Source organism: Scyliorhinus torazame, chromosome 12, assembly GCF_047496885.1.
Source record: "Scyliorhinus torazame isolate Kashiwa2021f chromosome 12, sScyTor2.1, whole genome shotgun sequence".
Lineage (NCBI taxonomy): Eukaryota > Metazoa > Chordata > Chondrichthyes > Carcharhiniformes > Scyliorhinidae > Scyliorhinus > Scyliorhinus torazame.
The window spans coordinates 153,168,993-153,192,500 of NC_092718.1; the positions used below are offsets into that span (position 1 = coordinate 153,168,993).

The window sequence follows — 23,508 nt, forward strand, 5'->3', positions numbered from 1 at the left end:
TCTGCGCAGATGTGGCAGTTCCTTGTGACTGTACGGACCTCCTCCACAGAGTAGGGGAGGTTGCGGGACTTTATGAAGTGGTAGAACTGAGTGACCCCCGGGTGGCAGAGGTCCTCGTGGAGGGTTTGGAGGCGGTTAATTTGTGCGTTGGCACATGTGCCGCGGGATAGGGCATCGGACGGCTCGTTCAGCTTTCCGGGACGGTACATGATCTCATAGTTGAAGGTGGAGAGCTCGATCCTCCACCTTCAGATCTTGTCGTTCTTAATTTTGCCCCGCTGTGCATTATCGAACATGAAGGCTACCGACCATTGGTCCGTGAGGAGAGTGAATCTCCTGCCGGCCAGGTAATGCCTCCAATGTCGCACAGCTTCCACTATGGCTTGGGCTTCCTTTTCCACTGAGGAGTGGCGGATTTCTGAAGCGTGGAGGGTTTGGGAGAAAAAGGCCACGGGCCTGCCCGCTTGGTTAAGGGTGGCTGCTAGAGCTACATCGGAGGCGTCGCTCTCGACCTGGAAGGGGAGGGACTCGTCGATGGCGCGCATCGTGGCCTTTGCGATATCCGCTTTGACGCGGCTGAAGGCCTGGCAAGCCTCTGTCGACAGAGGGAAGGTCGCGGTCTGTATTAGGGGGCGGGCCTTGTCTGCGTACTGGGGGACCCACTGGGCGTAATATGAAAAGAACCCCAGGCAGCGATTTAGGGCTTTTGAGCAGTGCGGGAGGGGAAATTCCATGAGGGGGCGCATGCGTTCGGGGTCGGGGCCTATTATCCCATTGCGCACTACATATCCCAAGATGGCTAGACGGTTTGTGCTAAACACGCACTTGTCCTCGTTGTATGTGAGGTTCAAGGCTTTAGCGGCCTGGAGGAATTTTTGGAGGTTGGCGTCGTGGTCCTGCTGATCGTGGCCGCAGATGGTTACGTTGTCGAGGTACGGGAACGTGGCCTGCAACCCATGTTGATCAACCATTCGGTCCATCTCTCGTTGGAAGACCGAGACCCCGTTTGTGACGCCAAATGGGACCCTTAGGAAGTGGTATAATCGCCCGTCTGCCTCGAAGGCTGTGTACTTGTGGTCACTTGGGCGGATGGGGAGCTGATGGTAGGCGGACTTGAGGTCCACGGTGGAGAAGACCTTATATTGGGCAATCCGATTGACCATGTCGGATATGCGGGGGAGAGGGTACGCATCTAGTTGTGTGTACCTGTTGATGGTCTGACTATAGTCTATGACCATCCTTTGCTTCTCCCCTGTCTTTACTACTACCACCTGTGCTCTCCAGGGACTGTTGCTGGCCTGGATTATGCCTTCCTTCAGTAGCCGCTGGACTTCGTACCGAATGAATGTCCGGTCCTGGGCGCTGTACCGTCTGCTCCTAGTGGCGACGGGTTTGCAATCCGGGGTGAGGTTTGCAAACCAGGATGGGGGCTCAACCTTGAGGGTTGCGAGGCCGCAGATAGTGAGTGGGGGTATTGGGCCGCCGAATTGAAACGTTAGGCTCTGCAGGTTGCACTGGAAATCTAATCCCAGTAATGTGGGCGCGCAGAGTTGGGGAAGGACGTAGAGCCTGTAGTTTTTAAACTCCCTCCCTTGCACCGTTAGGGTCACTATGCAGAAGCCTTTAATCTGTACGGAGTGGGATCCTGCAGCTAGGGAAATCTTTTGCGCACTGGGACGGATGGTCAAAAAACAGCGTCTTACCGTGTCGGGGTGGATGAAGCTTTCTGTGCTCCCGGAGTCGACCAGGCATGGTGTCTCGTGCCCGTTTATCAGCACCGTTGTTGTCGTCGTCTGGAGCGTCCGGGGCCGTGCTTGGTCCAGCGTCATTGAGGCCAGACGTGATCGTAGTGCTTGAGCATCTTCCTCGAACCCCGTGGAGCCGTCGACACTGGGGTCCGTTGTTGCCGTCCAAGATGGCGGCGGGGGTGAACAAAATGGCCACCCCCATGCATCACACATGGCTGGGGGGTCCCAAGATGGCGGCGCCCCTCCTCCCCTCGTGGTGGCCGGGACCCAAAATGGCGGCGCCTGCGGGTCGCACATGGGGCGCTGGTGGGGTTGGGGAGCGTCAGAAACGCGCAGATCGCCTTGTTCTCCGGGGACAGCGGTGGCCGGGACCCAAACTGGTTTCGCCTGCGGGTCGTACATGGGGAGCTGGGGGGTTGGGGAGCGTTAGAAGCGCGCAGGAATCCTTGTTCGCCGGGGACAGCGGCGACCTCCCGGGACCGGCACACAGCCGCGAAATGGCCCTTTTTCCCGCAGCTCTTGCAAATCGCTGCGCGGGCCGGGCAGCGCTGCCGGGGGTGTTTCGCCTGGCCGCAGAAATAGCAGCGGGCTCCCCCGGGACGACTTGGCGTCTGAACCGCGCAAGCCTGTCGGGTGGGGGGGAGGGGGGGTTTGTCGCGACGGGGGTCCACGGAGCACAAGGGGCTGCCGCGCGGTCGGGGCCGTAGGCGCGGGCGTTTCGCGCGGCCACATCTAGTGAGGCTGCAAGGGCACGTGCCTCTGAGAGTCCTAGCGACTCTTTTTCTGAAAGTCTTTGGCGGATTTGGGAAGAGTTCATACCAGCCACAAAAGCATCACGCATCAACATGTCCGTGTGTTCCATCGCGTTTACCGGCGGGCAGCTGCAGGCCCGTCCCAAAATTAGTAGCGCGGCGTAGAATTCATCTATCGATTCTCTGGGACTTTGCCGTCTCGTTGCGAGTTGGTAACGTGCGTAGATCTGGTTCACTGGGCGAACATAGATGCTTTTTAGTGCTGCGAACGCCGTCTGGAACTCCTCTGCGTCTTCGATGAGAGGGAAAGTTTCCGGGCTTACCCTCGAGTGCAGGACCTGTAGTTTCTGGTCTTCTGTGACCCGGCCGGGGGCCGTTCTGATGTAGGCCTCGAAACAAGTCTGCCAGTGTTTGAAAACTGCTGCTGAGTTCACTGCGTTGGGGCTGATCCTCAGGCATTCTGGGATGATCCTGAGCTCCATAGTTCTTTTAAGCATGCTTAATAAATTGTAGCACACAAAGACTCCCGAGAGACGAATAGAGGTGAAGTCGATGAGGCTTTATTAAGCGTGACTTGTTCCCCGCAGTTCAGTAGCAGACTGGCCTGCGGGGGAGAACTCCTGGTTCTTTTCCTCCGCCTTCAGGGCGGAGCTAGAAGTCAACAGTCAACCAGGACCCGGGATCTGTCAGCCAATGACATCACAGCTTCACAGTCCCACATGACCCCTAATGCATACTACCACACAAGCTCCAGCTGCAAGTGCCTACAAGTAGAAACTTTGTTTGAAGCTGATTGAAAATTCACTTTCTTCTAAACCAAACAGCAACTTTTAAGTTAATTAACTAAATAAAAGAAAGACTAGACTTTAGATAAAAATGAACCCTTATACTCCCTCAGTCACCAAACTCTCACTATAGCACTCAAATGCACCAAATTCAGCACTCAGTGCAAACTGAAGTGGGACTTAAACCTGGAGCTTCTGACCCAGTGGTAGGGAAGCTACCATTGTGCCACAGGACCCCGTTCCTGGATAACCCATCAATCTTGAAAGCTCCGATTGACCCCACGATCCATGGTCTTTTCAGGGAAACAATTCCAGATTTCCATAACCTTTGTGTAAAAGTGCTTTTGAATAATAATCTTTATTAGTGTCACAAGTAGGCTTACATTAACACCGCAATGAAGGTAGGCCTGGTTGGCCTTGCTCTAATTTTACGATTATCCAACTTCATTTCTAATTCTCCTGCTGGACGCAAATGGTTTACTATACCCACCCAAGCAAATACTTTTAGAATTTAAACACCTCAAAAAGATTCCCACCGTAATGTATTATGTTCAAGGAAATACAAATTGACACAACCTATCCCAATAATTAACCCAGCAAGCCTCAGTATGATGCTATTTAATACGTGGAATTGTGTTGGGGTTTCAGATTTTAACTTCCATACTTAACCTGAAACTACTTGGTCAAATGTATTTACAGCCGAAATAACATTAAAGCAGGGAGTACAGTGCTAATAATTGTCAGACAATTAAACCATTAACCATGTTTAAAGGTGTGAACTGGGGCGTGCTTAATCATCGATTACATTGTTTTAATATTTAAGAGCAATTATTAGTGTATCTCCTGTGAATCTGCATTCACTAACTTTGCAGATAGCCTGTTCTAGCTTCAGAGTAACTGATACCTTGATTTCCGAGCAGGCTTGCCTGTTTTTCATTGCTGTCTACAATCTGCCACTTAGTTTCCAAGTAGTGGGACAAAATCTGATACTTTATCTAATTAAAACAATATATAAGAATTCTCAACAGATATTTTAATGCCAACATGCTTCCATAGAAGTGAATGGAGGATGTCTTGACATTTAAAGAAAAGTAGGCTTGAGCCTTAAGTTGAAAGCTGCTTTGGAACCAGAGTTAATGCTAACTTTATCTCACCTATTAAATGCAGGAATGAAACTTCCCCAAGATTAAATAAATAATTGTCCAATTAAAAAGTTTATGACTATTCTTTTCAACACTAGCCTAACCACTTGTTAAAATAAATCCTATGCTGGCATCTGGTTAAGCACGTGCCCACACAGATTCTCAAAGGAAAGTCCTTAGAGAGTAATGCACCCGCTGCAATCTGGCATCTATCTATGGTAAAGGAATTCTATAAATGTGTAGACGTTTGGAATGGACTTGATATTAGTCAGCATTACTCTCACCAGAAACTTGCATTTATATATAATTTATAAAGCGCCTTTAACAGAATAAAATGCCCCAAGAAATAATAGTGAGATACATTGGAACTCAAAATAGATCGACAGAACTGAAAGTGATTAATTAGATCAAATCTGTATTGCTGAATATTAATCCATGCCTGCCAATTGTGGACAGTTGAATAATGACCCTGTGGTTTTCACTATCTACCTGTAGAGAATGATCCAGGAATCATTAGAGCTTTCAACACTGAGATAGATAGAAACTTGCACCTAACCTGATCTAATTGAATGATGGAACAAACATTGAGGGGCTGAATGGCCCACTCCTCATCCTAATATTATGTCACTAAGAAGACTATAGGACTGACAATGGAAGCCTAATGTTGTTCAAATCAGTTTGCAAAATATTCTTGGAGAACACAGAATAGCTTATTAACACATTATAATGCAGAGGTTTCCATTGATGTCTCCTCTGACTTGTAATGTCTGCCTACATTGCAACTATTTAGTTGATCTCAGTTACCAGGAAATGCAAACGCAGCACCATCTCTGAGCGTTATCACTGGGTTATGAATACCACTGGATTTTGACATAATTACTTTGGATTCTTTCTTTAAAAAGAACTCTGGTAAAGTTTGAGGAAGCTCAGCTTCCCATTCACATTCAGCTGCAATACCATTAACCCCAGGTAACTCCAGGACTCATCCAAGGATAACACCACATGTTATCAGATCATCCAGGGTTGCATGAATTCCCTGATGCAACCACGACCATTTCCCTAATTGTCTGCTTTGCAATGTTCAGTGGACTCTGCTGTCAGTGGGACATTCAAAAAAATCCAAGCAATTTTAAACGATGTATGTATGGCAATGTTAATTGTTCCGTAGACCGGGACAGGAAATAGGGAAAGGTTGTAAAGAGCCATTCCATTGCTCATCCAGTAAGGCGCTGACAGAAAATCCATGGCTTATCTGCAGCAGTTTTCAGAACATGCTGTTCTAGGGATTGACCTGGCCTGATAGGAAGTGATCTTGTGGTTACTTCGATTAAATCATTAAGGAAAATTATTATACTTGCACTGGACTTCGTTGATGTAGAAACTCACTAGCATCGCAGGATCCATACAGTGCGGAAGGAGACCATTCAGCCCATCATCTGCACCGGCCCTCTGAAAGAGCACTCTACCTAGGCCCAATCACCTGCCCTATCTCCGTAACCTTATCCAATCTGCACATCCCTGGACACTAACGGGCAATTTAGCATGGCAAATCCGCTTAACATGCACGTCTTTGGACTGTGGGAGGAATCTGGAGCACCTAGAGGAAACCCACGCAGACACGGGGAGAACATGCAAATTCCATACAGTCACCCAAGGCCAGATCCAGGTCCTGGTGCTGTGAGGCAGCAATGTTAACCACTGGGTCATCGTGCCACCCATACAAATGAAAAAGGGTCACTACTGAGCTGACTGCCAAGTACACTTCCCAGTTCAAGTATCAAAGATTTTACAAAGTCCCTCAGCATTTGACAGGATTCCGTCCTATGGTTTTCAGTGTACAATCGGCACTTTTCTGTTGCTAGCAACCGTTGTCTGCAGTGCAGCTCCTGAAACACAGATACCCGCATGCGTGAATGTCAGAAACAAATGTTCCCATGCACCCTGCCAAAGCTGCTTGCTGCATATCTGTGGGGGCATGCACATCTGCAAATTGGAATATGAGGCAGCAGGCTTCATGTTTTAATGCTTTGACACTTGCTCACGTTTTAGGTGGTTTAGTAACTGAAGCTTGGCTATTTTTTTCTAATTAATATTGCTCATCTGTTTTACTGTATTCTCACATTGTTAATTGCAAGCAAAAGGAGGAAGCCTGGATCAGAGCGAAGGTAAGGTCAAAGCAAGGAAGTCATATACTGCAACTTGCAAGAGGAAACATTGCCCCATTTAAAGGTCTGAATAGGCAAATTGTTAAATCCCTTTGTTGTGGCTAGTTGTTTATTCTGGCCCCAAAAAGACCGAAAGGATTGCATTTAAACTTTAAGCAATTAAGTGCAGTCGCCATCGGAAAAATTGGCTGTGGGGATGTACAAATTAGATTTTTGCCTTACAGAGTTTTAAGATTTTAAGTTGCCATACAAATCTTGTACCACAGTATACCAGTGATGAGCAGCAAATTAAATTTTGGACTCAGATGGCTTCAACTAAGTCATATTGGATTTACTCCTAACGATCTCTAGTATGGGTGGCATGGTAGCACAGTGGTTAGCACTGTTGCTTCACAGTGTCAGGGTCCAAGGTTCGATTCCCGGCTTGGGTCTGTCTGTGCGGAGTCTATACGTTCTTCCATTGTCTGCGTGGGAGGATTCCTCCGGGTGCTCCAGTTTCCTCCCACAAGTCCCGAAAGATGCGCTGTTAGGTAATTTGGACATTCTGAATTCTCCCTCAGTGTACCTGAACAGGCGCCGGAATGTGGTGACTCGGGGATTTTCACAGTTACTTCATTGCGGTGTTAATATAAGCCTGCTTGTGACACTATTAAAGATTATTATTATTATCCCTGATGCACTATCAATTACCACAAAGACGAGAATAGTGGAACAATCGAGGCTTTATTGAGCAAGATGTTGTGCCTCCTGTAGCTGGAACCAGAATGGCTGCAGCACAGAAGAGCACACATATTTATACGCCACCTACTGGGAGGAGCCAGCAGGCAGGGATTTACCCTTCTACCTCTAATATACGGGCAGTGCCGTAATACATATAATATACTACTAGTGGTGACTACCACATTCCCAAAGGTGGCCCTCACCATTTGCAGTCACATGGAATGAAGTGTGCAGGTTTTGTCTTCCGGTTGGTGGACTGATCAGTTGTAGAACGGACAGTGTTCTTCCCCTTGCAGTGTGAGAGAGGATATAGCTCTGTCCAATCCTAGGGTAGAATTAGGGGAACCAGGAGGAATATACCCTTGCTCCTCTGGTGGTCTAAAACGTACCGTGCACATCCTGTGAGAGTAGGATCAGGTGTTAAGCTTGAACATCAAATTTGATGCAGTGATAAATATTTCTCTTAAATGACAAAATATACAACCAAAAAAGTACATTGATATCACAGACATCAGGTAGGTTTATTTGGCACTTCTGAGAAATCATATAATGTGTTTTTAGAACCTCACAGCCTAAGTAGATCAATTAAAAGGGATACTGTCTCTTCAAAATATAGTCAGACTATTAAAGATTTTATGCGAAAACTGGTCATGACAAAGGAATGCAGACCTTGTACTGAATCTGAGTGTGTGGCAGTATTTCAGTGAATTACCTTTTACAGCTGGTGCCCATTTGATATCCTCAATGCTAGGCTGTCCTTTCTTTCTATGTGTAATTACAACACTTGAGACAGTTTTCCAATTTCGAACATGACAGTGTGGACCCAATGCCATATCAATCCAAATTAACCATTGGCCCACATCTTCGACCCTACCCACCTGCCATACACCCACCTGCCACCCTACCGACCTAGAATGCTGTGATGGAATTTTCTGAAGGACGCTACGCCCCACATTTCTTGAGAAGTGGGGCTCAGAAGACCCAGCAAGGAATGCACAACGTCTAGGCATTGAGCTGAGTGGCAGTCTGATGATGATTGCTGCTTTGCAGAAGATCCAGGCCATATTATGTTTAAAAGTTCAGTCTATCTTTACTGGCTGAATGAGTCCAGGATATTCTGCAGCTACAGCGCTATTGAGGGTATTGAATCAGGTGACTAAAATAGTGGTCTTGGGCTCAGTAACCCATAATACCCTTGTCTGGCAGAAAATGACCAATATCTGTTTAGACATTTTCAATTGACTCCTAGCCTTGAAGGTTTTTTCAGGGAAAGAGTTTTACACTTCTTTGTGAGAAAAGGTTTTTGCTGATGTCACCCCTGGCCAATTCTATTTTAATTCAATGTTCTTTTGTTAGCTCCATTACTGCTTTCTCAGACTGATCCATTTAATGGGAATCCACAAAGGAACCTAATTTGGTTCTGTCCGAAAGAAAACTCCAAATTACATTTGCATCCAAAAAGAACACCCCCGAAGATACTCAATGCCTGAGCAGTCTTAAGCGTTTGTGCACTGCCAATTCATCTTCCTCCATTTCAAATAAAATTAGTGTCCGCAAGATATTTCTCTGTCGGATTTTTCCTGCACTAATTGAAATTTAAAGAGTTTAAAGGCGGCGGCAATCATTACGTTGTAAATGTGTTGTTTTTCTCATAGCTGCGAAAGTTCCTCATCGTCACGGAAAGAGAGAAAAAAGAAGAGTGGGAAGAAACACAAGAGAGACAGGTGGAGTTGCTTGCTTCTTGTGTGGTGACATCTGACCCCACTAGCAGGAGTACATTTAATAGAAAATCACTCAGGCCTTCAACCTGGAGGCTGCAAATGGAGAAAATCATCCTGATCTTACCCACATGCACTTTGTCTGAATAATGTTGCAAAAAAGATACATGTTGCTTTCAGGTTTTAATGCCAGTTTTGATTGCAGTCCACTTTAAGTAATCATTTTAATATTTCTCCCCCTGAAAAATGATGGATCCAAAGAACCGTTCCTTGTGACTTTGGCTCTCCTGCCATTTCTGGATTAATGTGTCTCTTTCTCCACTGAATTTCCCCAGGAAAATGGAGCTATATTTTCAGAGTCAAATGTCAATATGACTCAGGAATCTAACTGCCTTAGAGCCTTCAGGCAGACTGCCTGACACTACTTGGACTTGGCACCATATGCAGCATATCTGTAATGTGCTTTGTGGTCCAGTCAGTTTGTTGGATTTCCCCACACTTAATAAACTCACTGCAGTTTAAAATATATATGTTTTGAGAAAGGGGTGCTCTCGCAATAAATAGAGTATATTAGCAGCAAGAATAGAGCTCTTGTCAGTGTGTGAGCTTGCACGTGCCAAACTGCCTCGGGCAGTTAGGATATGATTTGCAGTCAGACTGTATAACAGGAGTCTTACTGGTTGGAAACATCACACAACACCTACCAAAAGAAAGCCACAGCCTCACATGTGTCTTCCCACAACCCCAACACCACTTAATCATTAGATAAAGTACTTAATTAAATGAATAAATCAGTATTGTGTTGCTTTGTAAACACAAAAGCATCGTTATAAAAATTGCCGTTTGGACCTGGTTCTTTCCAATGAGTAACTCTTGCTATTAAGGCCGCTTAAATAAAAGTAAGCTGTCAGAAAGATCTATTTATTATATGACATTCTTTAAAATTATATTTCAACAATAATTGCTTGTAGTATTGTCTAGAAAATGTTACAGAGCACAGCAGTGCAAATGAACAGAACATGCTTGCAAAGTACCCAATGGCTTAAGCAGTCTCTGATAAATATTGATATATTTTATATTCTCGTTAGTGAGTGAAAAAAGGCGAGTGAGTTATCCCCATACTGAATTCCTTAGCTAGCGATAGTGAATGAAGGCAGCTCTGCCTCCCCAGTTTCTAATGTCAATTATCAGATGAAACAATTCCACCAATCCAATTCCAGATTGGAATCAGCACCAAAGTATTCGGAATGTTGTTAAATATGTAAAATCATTCAAACGATCAAGCCCATGTCATCCAGAGGCCCGATATGATCACCATTATTTTACTGTTTGCCTTATACTGTTTAAAATAAATGGGTCAGTACCAATATTACAATAATGCCAATTAGGAAATCTAGGATTTTATCGGCAGGTGGCTTTGACATTCTTTATTACTTTGATTTAATATATACAAATGTGCAGCTGACACTGAATGAAGGAACAGACTTTTGTTTCATTTTCAATGCCTCGTTTGAGCAGTTTGGATCTTTCTTCCATGGAATCTCAGTAGAATATCAGCTTGTCTCTGGCCACAAACCTATAAAATTCTAACAGGGCCAGACAGAACCAGGGGTTACAGTCTGAGGATTCGGGGTAGACCAAGATGAGGAGAAATGTCTTCACCCAGAGAGCGTTCAGCCTGTGGAATTCGTTACCACAGGAAATAGTTGAGGCCGAAACATTGCATGTTTTCAAAAAGCAGTTAGATATAGCACTTAGGGCAAAGGATATATGGGGATTTGGATGATTAGCCATGATCATAATGAATGGCGGAGCAGGCTTGAAGGGCCGAATGGCCTCCTCCTCCTATTTTCTATGTTTCTGTGAAGAACATGAATGTTCCAGAAAAAAAACACATCCCTGAAGCTGGCAGGTTTAACAGTTGTTTGGTGTAGAGATTGGTTTGGGTGAGGAGGGGGTTGGTCCAGGAGAACAATGTCATGATATTTAGATCAGCATATCATGGTGCAATCACACACACACTGATGGACATGCAGTAGGACCAACCAACACACACACAACATCGCAGCCAATCACCATTGAGAGCACATGCACTATAAAAACAGGGGACACTACAGTTCCCGCTCTTTCCAGCAGCAGCCAGCTCAGAGCACCGAGCTCAGAGCCTGCCACTCAGACATTCACCATGTGCTGAGTGCTTCACCCAGATAGTGATAGGACAGGGTCCACAGATTAGCTGGTAATGCACGTTCCCAAGTTAGCAGTGTGCTGTTACAATTGAGTTACACCATCTCCAGCCGTGTTGGATCGTTTGTACACCAGAACACCCAACACGACAAACAACATAACATAGAACATACAGTGCAGAACGAGGCCATTTGGCCCATTGAGTCTACATCGACCCACTTAAGCCCTCACTTCCACCCTATCTCCATAACACAATAACCCCATCTAAACTTTTTGGACACTAAGGGCAATTTGGCATGGCCAATCCACCTGACCTGCACGTATTTGGACTGTGGGAAAGATGGAGAAGAGCTGGCTGGAGTTTGAGCCAGTTGGGGATTGGGAGCATCTGTAAATAGGTGGTTGCCGATCATGGGGCAGGAGATTTGGTGATAAGGGGCTGTCAGGTGGAAATAGTGGAGATGGTGATTTTGAGCTTGTTGGGCTTGGAGAAAACACTTCTGCCCTTCTTGGCCCACAAGAAGCGCTATAAAGGTACTTAGCTAATAGATCCGGGCTTTCTCGCTTTCTACGCGTCACGTTTTCCAAGACTTGGGCAACGCAGCTAACAGTTAAAAGTAAAAGTCCTGGTAAAATAAAGTTACACAGCCTTCTAAAAAGATTTCAATAACTGACCGACCTGCTGAACAAACTGGGCAAAGCTCATCATCCCACCTCTGTTGAAACCAAAGGTTAATGGGTTTGAGGTCAGTTGGATTCCTGTTTCTGATTTTCAGCCACCCAGTCAGCAAAACCCCCCATTTTGGGGTTTAAATTTATCCCCAGCGTTTGTGAGTTAAAATCACAATATTCATTTGCCACTGTTAAATGAGTTCACAAATTTTTGATATTCTTGTGACATAGTTGTGAACCATTCCATCTCAGGAAGAGAAGAAGAGCTGGAAGGGAAAAGCTATAGCCCAAGAACTCAGTGTATTCGGCTCACCCAGAGACCAATGATGCAAGATATGGGAAGTTTTCCCACAGGCCTGTAACTTACTGGCCACCCAGCATCAGATTTGGGGGGCACGCCAAAGATGCGCTGGAGAATGTGGTAATATGCATCACTGTAGATACACAAGGGGTTAATGTAGATACACTAGAACCAAATAAACACTACAGGGAGCACCAGATACATCAAGACACACAGACATTCAACCAATAGGTCAGTAAGATAGGACACGACCAATGGGCAATCAAGACACACCCAGAGGTAACACTACCGCAAGGGGGCTACCCATATAAAAGGACAGGGTGCACATTCTTTTTCTCTTTCCATAGGCGACACTCAGAGAGGCAGGGGCAGATCAGTAAGCATCACACCCACCGCATGGATTAGAGCAGACTGGTTAGTTAGATTGAGTGACTATAGCAAGATCAGCAGGAGAGTCGAACTCAAGTAGGAGAATTGTTAACTGTTCAATAAATGTGTTAAACCTATCTCCAAGTCTGAACCTTCCTTTGTCAGAGTATACATGAAGGAAGCAGTTTATGCTATATGAAGAAGCATAACACAACATGGTTCCAGGAGTGCCTGTTGGATCTATATAGTTAAACTCAACATATCCGTGACAACCAGCAACAGCACCCAGGCATGATGTTCGAGGTTCTGGTTCCACAGCAGCTCCGGTACCACGGCAATCTCAGTGCAAACTGGCGTGCGTTCAGTCAGATATTCGAGATCTACCTGGTAGCGTCCGACATAGATGGCGTGGCGGATGCAGAGAAAAAAAAGCTTCTGCTCACCATTGCCGGTGCAAGAGCAGCAGAAATCTTCGAGACCTTCTAGTACTCTAAAGGGCAAGACAAGAGAGACTTCCAGGCAGTCCTGGACAAGTTTCAAGAATACTGCGAGGAACACACAAGAGAGAACGGTGAAAGAGACGCTAATACTCACCACAAGGCGAAGATAGGCCTGCAAATGCAGAAAATGGCAGTTTTGATTGGCAGCCATCTTGAGAAAGGAGCTGCACATGCGCAGTTGCGCAAAGAGCGCAAAGTAAAGGAAAAGCAATTTGCACGATCCACTCCTACGCTCTACGTCACAAGCGGCATGACTTCAGAAGCCCCAGACCATGCCCACTTAAAGGGGAAATGTCCCAAAACAGTTTTTTAAAAATTCACGCCGGAAAACACAATTCTTTCACCTGGAACGACAGCACAATCCTGAACTTCGACCAGTAGCTGAATGTAACCTCCGCAGAACCCTGCAACACGCAGTTAGCACCACCCAAAGTAATGATTTAGTCCTTGACGACTACGACTCAGACGTTGATTACTTCTTTGGACATCGTGAGCAGAATGATAGCTCCGACACATAAAGTGATTATATGGTCCTTGAAGACTACGACTTGGAAGATGATTTCATCATTGGATGTGGCGACCTCAGTACCAAATCCGAACCGCAACGAGATGTGTCGTACAGTGAAGAATCCGACACAGACATGGACGAGTTCTTCGGATTTGAGGATCCTCAGCCCAGCACAGACGACATCCTAACCCAGAAGTACAGGATTCTGCTGCGGCCTGACACCAAGAGACAGAGAGCGGTACAAGCCCACAGAGAGCGGCCTGATGCCAAGAGACAGAGAGAGGTACAAGCCCACAGAGAGCGGCCTGACGCCAAGAGACAGAGAGAGGTACAAGCCCACAGAGAGCGGCCTGATGCCAAGAGACAGAGAGAGGTACAAGCCCACAGAGAGCGGCCTGACGCCAAGAGACAGAGAGAGGTACAAGCCCACAGAGAGCGGCCTGACGCCAAGAGACAGAGAGAGGTACAAGCCCACAGAGAGCGGCCTGACGCCAAGAGACAGAGAGAGGTACAAGCCCACAGAGAGCAGGCTGACGCCACACCAGTGCTCCACGCACCACGAACAGTGCTCCACACACCACAAAGAGTCCCCGACTCCGCACAGAAAGCGATGACAGACTCCACAGCGAAAACTCTGCATGTCTCCACACAGAGAACACAGAAAGACTCCACAATGAGACCACTGCACGACTCCGTTGAGAGCGCACAGATCGAATCCACAGCGAGACCACTGCATGACTCCACACAGGGAACAATGCCAGACTCCACAGAGAGCGCGATACAAGCCTCCACAGCGAGCTCGTTGACAGACTCCACGATGGAAGCAACGCAAGACTCCAGAGCGCAGTCCTTGCACGAACAAGACCATGAAGGTCTAGCAACCTTATCTGAGCAATCAGCAGCAGACGATGCATGTCTGCCACGCTCAAGTGCACAGCAAGAAGACTATGACAGTCTACCACGCTCACGTGAACAACAAAGCGACTATGACAGTCTACCCAGATTATTTGAGCCACCAGAAAAAGACTCTGACAGTCTACCCAGCTCATTTAACCGACAAGAAGACACTGAAGGTCTACCCACTGTATGTACGACAAGTGACAAAGGCTTCACAATTCCCATACAAGATGTGCAACATGACAGCGAGACTGACTGTTCTCCGCTAGTATGTACAGAGGCACTCGACAATCAAAGTGAGGCTACTAGTGACTCCAGTGACACCACGTTAATTCAAACCTCATCCACTCGAGCGTCTCCACAAGAAAATGCATTCCTGAACATTTTGACTCCGGACGGGAAGCATCAAGACACCTCAGATGATTCAAGTGACACCGCAGATGATTCAAGTGAACCTGAAATGACTCCGGACGGGGAGCGTCAAGAAACCAAAGCTGATTCAGGTGAACCAGAAAGGACTCCAGACGGGGACAATCGACAAGCCAAAGATGATTCCAGTGCACCGGACATGACTCCAGACGGGGAGCACCGAGGAATCAGAGATGGCACGCTCAATGAAACAGCAGATGCCACAAAGGACACTGATACAAGTAACTTTGTGAAGAACTCGAATTCTCCACACGGTGTGGTCATTGAGCGCAACAAACACAACAACAAAACCTACAAAAGCAACAACAAAGACAACAACAAGAAGTGTACCAAAGGCACCAACGTCAACAACAAGCACAACAAAAACAACAACACTGGACCAACGACTCTTTCAACATGGTACAACTCTGCAAATGCAGGACAATGTAACAGCACAGCTCCTGACACTGGCAAGAGTACAGCCATACCATGGCATGACAGCAAATCTCACTGATTCAAGTTTGCTCCACTACAAACAAGCAAAGCAGCTTTCGAGGCAGATGAGTTTGCTCCACTACGAACAAGCAAACCAGCTTTCGAGGCAGATGAGTTTGCTCCACTACGAACAAGCAAACCAGCTTTCAAGGCAGATGACATACGGCATCAATATCGCAATCACAAGGAACAGTCCAGGTCGGACGACACAGATTACATACTACATCGCTACCACAAGCATCGAAAAAAAAGAGTCCAAATCGGACAACAAAGTGATTTGACCATTTGCACACCTCCTGATCACTCCTTGATTCCTTAAGCACAGGGACACTGACGGCTTTCACAATGAAATGTCAACATCAACATCGACACCTCAATAACAAAACAAGAAAGCCACTCGACCATATTAACTCATAAACTTTGGACTCATACATATTATTTGGTATTGTGTAATCATCACTGTCATCATGATTTGTACATGTCATCACGTATCTACCTATTTTGTTCAATTTTCTTTAATACTGTACAGAAATTATGTAACATGAAAAAAGGGGGGATGTGGTCATATGCATCACTGTAGATACACAAGGGGTTAATGTAGATACTCTAGAACTAAATAAACACTAGAGGGAGCACCAGAGACATCATGACACACAGACTTTCAACCAGTAGGTCAATAAGATAGGACACGACCAATGGGCAGTCAAGACACACCCAGAGATGACACTACCACAAGGGGGCTACCCATATAAAAGGACAGGGCACACATGCTCTTTCTCTTTCCATTGGCGACACTCCGAGAGACAGGGGCAGATCAAGAAGCATCACACCCCCCGCATGGATTAGAGCAGACTGGTTAGTTAGACTGAGTTACTATAGCAAGATCAGCAGGAGAGTCGAACTCAATTAGGAGAATTGTTAATTATTCAATAAATGTGTTAAACCTATCTCCAAGTCTGACCCTTCCTTTGTCAGAGTACACATCAAGGAGGCAACTTATGCTACATGAAAAAACATAACACAACAGAGAATACCTCTTGAACGTTCCTATATAAGGGGTGCCATTTAATGGAAAGGTTCTAAGTGTGGTAGTGAGCCGGAACTGCCGCGAGCTTCCCGACGCTCGGCCTGGTGAGGCTGTCACTGCTACACAACATTAATTGATCCACTTAACGAGGCCCCACAGGTTCACGCAGCAAATGACTGTCCCGCTGGCTGATTCATCGGGACCATGCTCGCCATACCCCTGCTAACAAGGCCACATAAACCGCTCCTGCACAGTTAAGCCCACACAGCTAGCATCCGTGCCTCCAAGGAGAACAGCCCCATGATTCGGTGATGCTGATCTGGCCAGACTGTTGGACGTGGTCAAAATCAGACAGGATGCTCTGTTCACCCGAAGGTCTTTGATGGTCAGCCACAGGGCAGCCAGTGCCACCTAGGAGGAAGTGGCAGTGGCTGTCAGCTCAGGGAGCGTCACCAGGATGTCCAGCATCCAGTGTCATAAGAAGGTTCACAGTGCCGCACGTGTCGGTTGGCGCCGGCCCCACCCACCACCCGACTCAAACCGCGCCCCCTGAGCATGCGCCAGGCAATGCCCCTGCCCAGCATTATTCTGTGCCCCGGCCCACCCATGTCCAGCAGTGCCACCCACGCCCCCCTCCCCAACACACACACGCACACACAAAACTTCCCATCTGGTTAGAAGGGGGGAAAAAAGCACTTTTAACGTCAGTGTAACTATTTTAAAGACCCAAACTAATCCCCGCATGGGAAACCCACCACACCACTGGTCCCCCAGGGGACCCCCCCATGCACCACCGTATTGCCCACTCCCCCACCCATACAGGATCCCCCACGCCCGGCTTGATTCCCTCCCGACCCCTCCCAGGCCTCCAGCACTGACCCAACCATCCTCCTGACATGAACAACGCCACCACCCAGCTCCATGCCCCCGACCTGAACACCTCTCCAGATCTCAGACTCCCCTCCCGGTTTCCAACACCTCCCCCCACCCTGATTTCCAAATCCCCCCACCCCCCCGATATCCGAATACACCACCCACTGCCGATGTGCGGGATAGTTGTGATAGGATAAACTCAGAAGATTAGTTTATCTGCACAGATTCAAACACAGGAGGACAGTTGCAATGCAGCCTCTTTTCACTCATACAATAGAAGAGGCATGATAGAGAAAGAAAGTTTTACAGGGCAAAGGCCAGATAATAAAGTTAAAAGCAAATTATTAAGGATGCTGGAATCTGAAACAAAAATAGAGATACTGGATCTAAACACGATTTTCTCAAGTGAGACAGCACTTCACGTACACCTCCTTCAATCTGGCCTATTGCTTTTGCTGCTCCCAATGCGGGTCTACTCTACATAGGAGAGACTAAACGCAGACTGGGTAACCACTTTACAGAACACCTCCGGTCTGCCCGCAAGCAGGAGCCAGACCCTCCTGTCGCTTCCCATTTCAACTCACCATCCTGCTCTCACGTCCACATGTCCGTCCTTGGCCTGCTGCAGTGTTCCAGTGAAACCCAGCGGAAACTGGAGGAACAGCACCTCACCTTCTGATTCAGCACATTACAGCCTTCTGGACTTAACATTGAGTTCAACAATTTCAGACTGTGTATTCTCTCTTCCACCTTCCCCCCCCATTTTTATTTCTATCAATTTACTTTCATTTCTTCCATCATTCTGTTTTCCCCTCACTATTGTTTCCTCTCTTCTCCCCCCCCCCCCCCCGGACCCCACTTGGGCCATCTGTTCCCTATTACTAGCTGCCCTTTGACACATTGCTTACCTTTGTTTGGCCATTAACACATTCTAATCTCGTTATGCGCCACTATCAGCACTCTTCTTAGTTTTGATCATCTCCATTTACAATAAATTTGTCTTCCTATCCACGACATCTTTGCCAGTCGCCACCTATCCCTGCCCCACTGTCCAGCCCCAGTTCTCCACCCATCCCCCACAACAGGAGAAGCTGATCCTATTTCCAGTTCTCTCCAGCTTTGACAAAGAGTAATCTAGACTTGAAACGTTAGCTCCCTTCTGTCTCCACAGATGCAGAGTTCCAGTGAGCAGAGCACCTCTGTGCATAAAATGGGACTAAGTGCGGCCCCGTCAGGGCCTTTCCCGCTGAGGCTCTGTATCTACACAAATGGGTATTCAATAACATGGTGTTTCTCAGCGCTCCGACTGCCGGCTACTCTATTTCTATTCGAGTAGATCACGCCCATAGAGTGAGGTCTTAGCTTCATTACATAATTTTCCACGGAATTAGTTTCTGATCTTGCTAACGGTGTATTGAAGCAGTACACTAAACATTCTAAGGGCGGCACGGTGACGCGAGGGCCCGGGCTCAATCCCGGGTCACTGTCCACGTGGAAATTGCACGTTATCCCTGTGTTTGCGAGGGTCTCACCCCCACAACCCAAAAATGTGCAGGGTAGGTGGATTGGCAGTGCTAAATTGCCCTTTAGTTCAAAAATATATCTTGCACTCTACTGGTACTATAGTACAATATTCTGTGATATGATTATCTCTGCCATAAAGTGAGTCACTTATAGCTTTGTCTTTGAGAACCCTGTGTTGCAAATCCCTACCGCAACTTCTCACTATTATTTTATATGACTTCTAAAGATAAACTCTATGTACTGAATTTAGTCTTACCATCGCAGCACCTGTCAGTAGACCCAGAGGTTGTTCGGGATCTGGTCCAGGGCTATGGTGGTTGTCCGGTCTTGAATACATGGTGGCAAGCTCCTGCATACGGGTGATGTGGGTTTGCTGTCTCATTGCCTAGCTGGGGCTGGTGGTTGTGTAGGTGGGGGGGGGGGAATTTTGCATCACCTGATGGCCATACAGCAGTTGGCACCATATTTAAAAGACAGCCACCCTGTCGGAGTTGGGATTTGGTCTGCAGGATTTTTAAGAGGTTTCCATCTCCAGCATGTGAATTTCTGTTGCGAGAAGATGTTCCAAAGATCAAGTAGAATATTTGTCCACTAATGGACAAGATCATTCAAGGCCAGCGACAGATTCATCTGAGGTCTGAGATGTCACAGTAGGACAGGGTGGATTATTCCCGTGCTGCCACTACCTTTTCCTTTCCTTGCAGGCAGCCTCCTGAGTGTCCTCTCTCAGGGTCTCGGACTTGTGATACCACTTGAAGAGATGACCACTCTGCACCTCAGGTCTGCGCTGCCCTTTGAAATTTTAGACACGATACTTACGGGTCCTAAACTTCCTGCCTGAGGGTCCGCCCTTCAGAATGTCAACTCAGCAAATGTTTCCAGAGAAAAAATCTCCCAGATCAATCCCCTGACTCAGTCTCACAGTCAGTCAAGGTATCACCAGCTTTCACTGTGTTGGTTACTGAAGGCATGTACGAAGCATATGAGTTTCAATAAATGACAGAGGCAGGATTAACTCGCATCGAAATTCATTTAAATTATCTGCAAATAGACAATTAACTAAAAGGCCAGTCTCTTGTTTTGTTACCTACCCACCGCTGACTTAATCGTTATAGTTTTCCTACTGCCTGAAGTTTGACGTGCAACCTCCTGTGCTCGCCTGCCATCTTGCATGCTCCAGCGAGCTCCATAATATCCAGCACCAGAGGACCACCATTTTGAGTACCACTTGCAGCAATCCGGAATTAGGTCTTGTCACGATTGTTCCTTAATCTCAATAAATTCAGTTCTTTCCGAATTCCTTCCCAGATGATGGGCAGAGTTTAATGCGAAGCATGTGGGTCGTGATGGCGGAATCCAAAGTGGGAACCTCTTACGCTTGCGTGTCAGGACTCGGCGCTTGGGCAATTAAAACTAAATAGATAGCAGTGGGCGCAAAAAGCAGGTGATTACACAACAAAGGCAGGTGTTCGTTGGTGGATCCAGCAATCTAGTGACAATGCCGCAGGTACAGGCAGACTATTAAAGCCCTGGACAAATAGGGATGCTCTGCCTCATGGCCACAAGTGTCCTGTTCATTTCTATTCTGCCAATACTTCATTCTGTTTCTTGTAGCACCTCTCATCACCCCCAGTTCACCTCAAACTTCTCCCCCTCCCATAAATTCATCTCTTACTATTTTTTGTGAGTAATGGTGTCCCCAATACCACCATCATGCCCCAGCCCCTTAAAGCAGCTATTGGATTCCTGAGCTCTTAGCCAAGCTGCATTATGTATTCTTGGCCGAGAGCCTAAACATCCATTTGAGCACTAAAATCACCTGAGTCCGAGGGGGAAACATCGCTTGACTGACCAGTCCAGCTGACTGATCTATTCTGACAATTTCACAATGTTTATTTTCACAAGGTGAAGAGGTTCCATGTGCTTGCAGGTTCAGCTATTGAAGCTTTAAGGAGTGTGGATGATTGACACATTTATTGGGCTGTAGTAGAAATTAGATTTTGTTTGAATGAGGAACTCATTAATGAATTACCTTTTAAAAACTTTTTTTTTTTTTTTACACATTCTACTGTTACCGTAAGGTTCATTGGTTCTACGTAGCATATAGCGGATGAATTGGCATGCAAGTTCCATGAGGAGCATGAGGGGCCACATGGCGTGGTTACGGGTGGTGCATAAAGACCCATAAGGGTTGTTAGGGGTGCATGCTTTGACAAAGAGTTATCCAGACAGGAAATGTTGGCTCTCTTCTCTCGCCACAGATGCTGTCAGACCTGCTGAGATTGTCCAGTATTTTCTGTTTTTGTTATATTAAAGATGGGGCCTGAGTTCTGTCTGGTGGTGTTTTGATATTCTACTGAAAACCTGAAAAGTCTTTTCCCGATTAATCCTATTAAATATACATCTGAGAGAAAACGACATCTGGGTGTTTCTGGATGACACCTCATGACACCTACAAAGGCCAGGGAAGGCCCAAAATGTTCTTATGCTTAATAAGGAAATGCCTTTCTTATTTTAAAATGAATCTCTCCCTTTGGTAGTCCCTCAAAGCAAGGAGAGCATTTGCCACAGAGTGCATGCCATGGTTAGAACCTGCACAGGAGTCTGTCACTGAGAATGAGTGCTGCAGCTACCATATGGTTCTAGCTTCCACCTGCCATAGACGCATTGGACAGATTTTCAGATTGAGAAATCTGTTGGACCACATTATGAACACACCGTCAGGTCCTGGAGTGAGTCTCAAACCCATTGTACCATAAATGTGCAGCACGGTAGCACAGTGGTTAGCACTATTGATTCACAGCACCAGGGACCTGGATTCGATTCCCGGCTTAGGTCACTGTCTGTGCGGAGTTTGCACGTTCTCCCCGTGTCTCCATGGGTTTCCTCCGGGTGCGCCGATTTCCCCCCACAGTCCAAAAATGTGCAGGTTAGGTGGATTGTCCATGCTTAATTGCCCTCAGTGTCCCAAGAAAAGGTTAGGTGGGGTTACTGAGTTACAGGGATAGGGTGGAAATGTGGGCTTTAGTAGGGTGCTCTTTCCAAGGGCCGGTGCAGCTCGATGTGCTGAATGGCCGCCTTCTGTACTGTAAATTCTATGCAGACCTCCCTTGAAATGAACCACTCATTTAAATAATCTTGATATATGCCAGTTTATATTACAGATAAATGAACATAGTGCGCTGTGTTCAAGGTTACATCAATTAAAACCTGTATTTACTCATTTCTCATCCTGTCCAGGTCTGATTCAGGTTCCAGAAAAAAGAGGAGGCATCGGTAAGCATATTAAATCATCCAATACTGTTGTGAAGTATCCATTCACTGCCCACTGCTACTGCTCAGTTCCTCAGGATCACATTTTAATTTTCATTAGAAATGGACACCAAATTTGGGTATCCCTAAAGTTGCCCGTTTCCTCAATCCAAAGTCACACTCTGAGCTGGTGGATAAGGTCTGAAGCTTTGTTGCTCCTGAAATTCATTAAAACCTTCATAGCCAATGCCTCCATATCAAAAGGCACCAAAATTAATGGAGGAAAAAGTGGACACCGTTTTCAAGATACAAACTTGATGGGATGGGACCTTTTTGACCAAGCTTTTGGTTTCTGCCTCTCAATAGTTCTGGTTAGGTGATGCTAAGCTTACGTTTTAAAATCCTGCAACAGCAACTTTCATTTATATGGTGCCTTTAATGAAGTGAACATTCCAAGGTGCCTCAGAGGAACTTACTGAGACAAGGTTTGACGTGGAGCAACATGGGGGCTGGATTCTCCGCCGGCGGGATGCTCCGTTTGCCAGCAGCCCCGGGGTTTCCCGATGGCGTGGGGTAGCCCCACAATGGAAATCCCCATTGACCGGCCGGCGTAACGGAGCATCCCGCCGTCGGGGTAAAACAGAAATGTGGCGCAGTTGGGTGGAGAATACAGTCCAGGAGATTTTAGGGAAGGAGACCAAAAGCTTGATCAAAGAGGTCTCATCCTCTAACTTTGACCTTCAGTGCCTCCACCCAGTACTCTTCCCATTTCCCAATCATTCTTGACGCAGCCTGCAGACATCTTTTGGTTCTACTTTTTGGTAGGCTCTCCATGAACTTCTTTGAATGCCTCTCACTCTCTGTCGCTCCATCTTCTCAAAACCTCCTCTAAACCAATCCCTTCAACCAAGTCTTCATCCAATTTAATCTCTCCCTTCCTGCCCTGACAGCTGTTTTCATTCCCCCTACTTGTGAAAGACCATGGGACCTTTCTTATATTGACCACACCATGGGTAGAATCTTACCATATTTTCCAAAGCATCAGGCTCAGACTGAAAACTGACGTGTAGCTCTTCAGCTGCACAAACAGTTTTCTCTCCCGATCCTGAGTCTCTCCAAGAAATAAAATTGAGTGGGTGGGATTTGCACCATCATTCCGGCGGGCGACGTCTGATAGAGCCGGCATCTGGCTCCACAGAGAATGGGGCGGCATCCTTAAAGCAAAGGGTGAACCAATCAGCACTGAGGTTCAACTCTTTCCCCCCTCCCCATCACCCGCCATGGAAGTATCGGGGGCCCTCCCCCAGACAGTCACCGGACTCTTACCCACCCCACCACTGGACAATGATCAGGACCTCCCCATCACCATGGGAGTATTGCCGCTCCCCCCCCCCCCCCCCCCACAGTGCTCCTCCCCCCGCCCATTGCCTGCAATTTCCCCCCCCCCCTCACTGCCCGCCCTCCC

At 46.8% G+C, this 23,508-nt stretch overlaps 1 protein-coding gene across 8 annotated transcripts in view; it reads left to right on the top strand.

Moving 5' to 3' along the window:
- Positions 1-23,508, top strand: part of srrm3 (serine/arginine repetitive matrix 3) — a 524,769-nt gene that overhangs the window by 392,051 nt on the left and 109,210 nt on the right. For 5 of the 8 annotated variants that reach the window (XM_072469206.1, XM_072469198.1, XM_072469202.1 and 2 more), the window contains 3 exons: positions 6,563-6,592; positions 8,968-9,036; positions 22,032-22,067. In XM_072469206.1, the coding sequence (XP_072325307.1) occupies positions 6,563-6,592; positions 8,968-9,036; positions 22,032-22,067 (135 nt within the window). The remainder of the gene's footprint in view (positions 1-6,562; positions 6,593-8,967; positions 9,037-22,031; positions 22,068-23,508) is intronic. The other 3 variants (XM_072469200.1, XM_072469203.1, XM_072469205.1) reach the window with 1 other exon arrangement.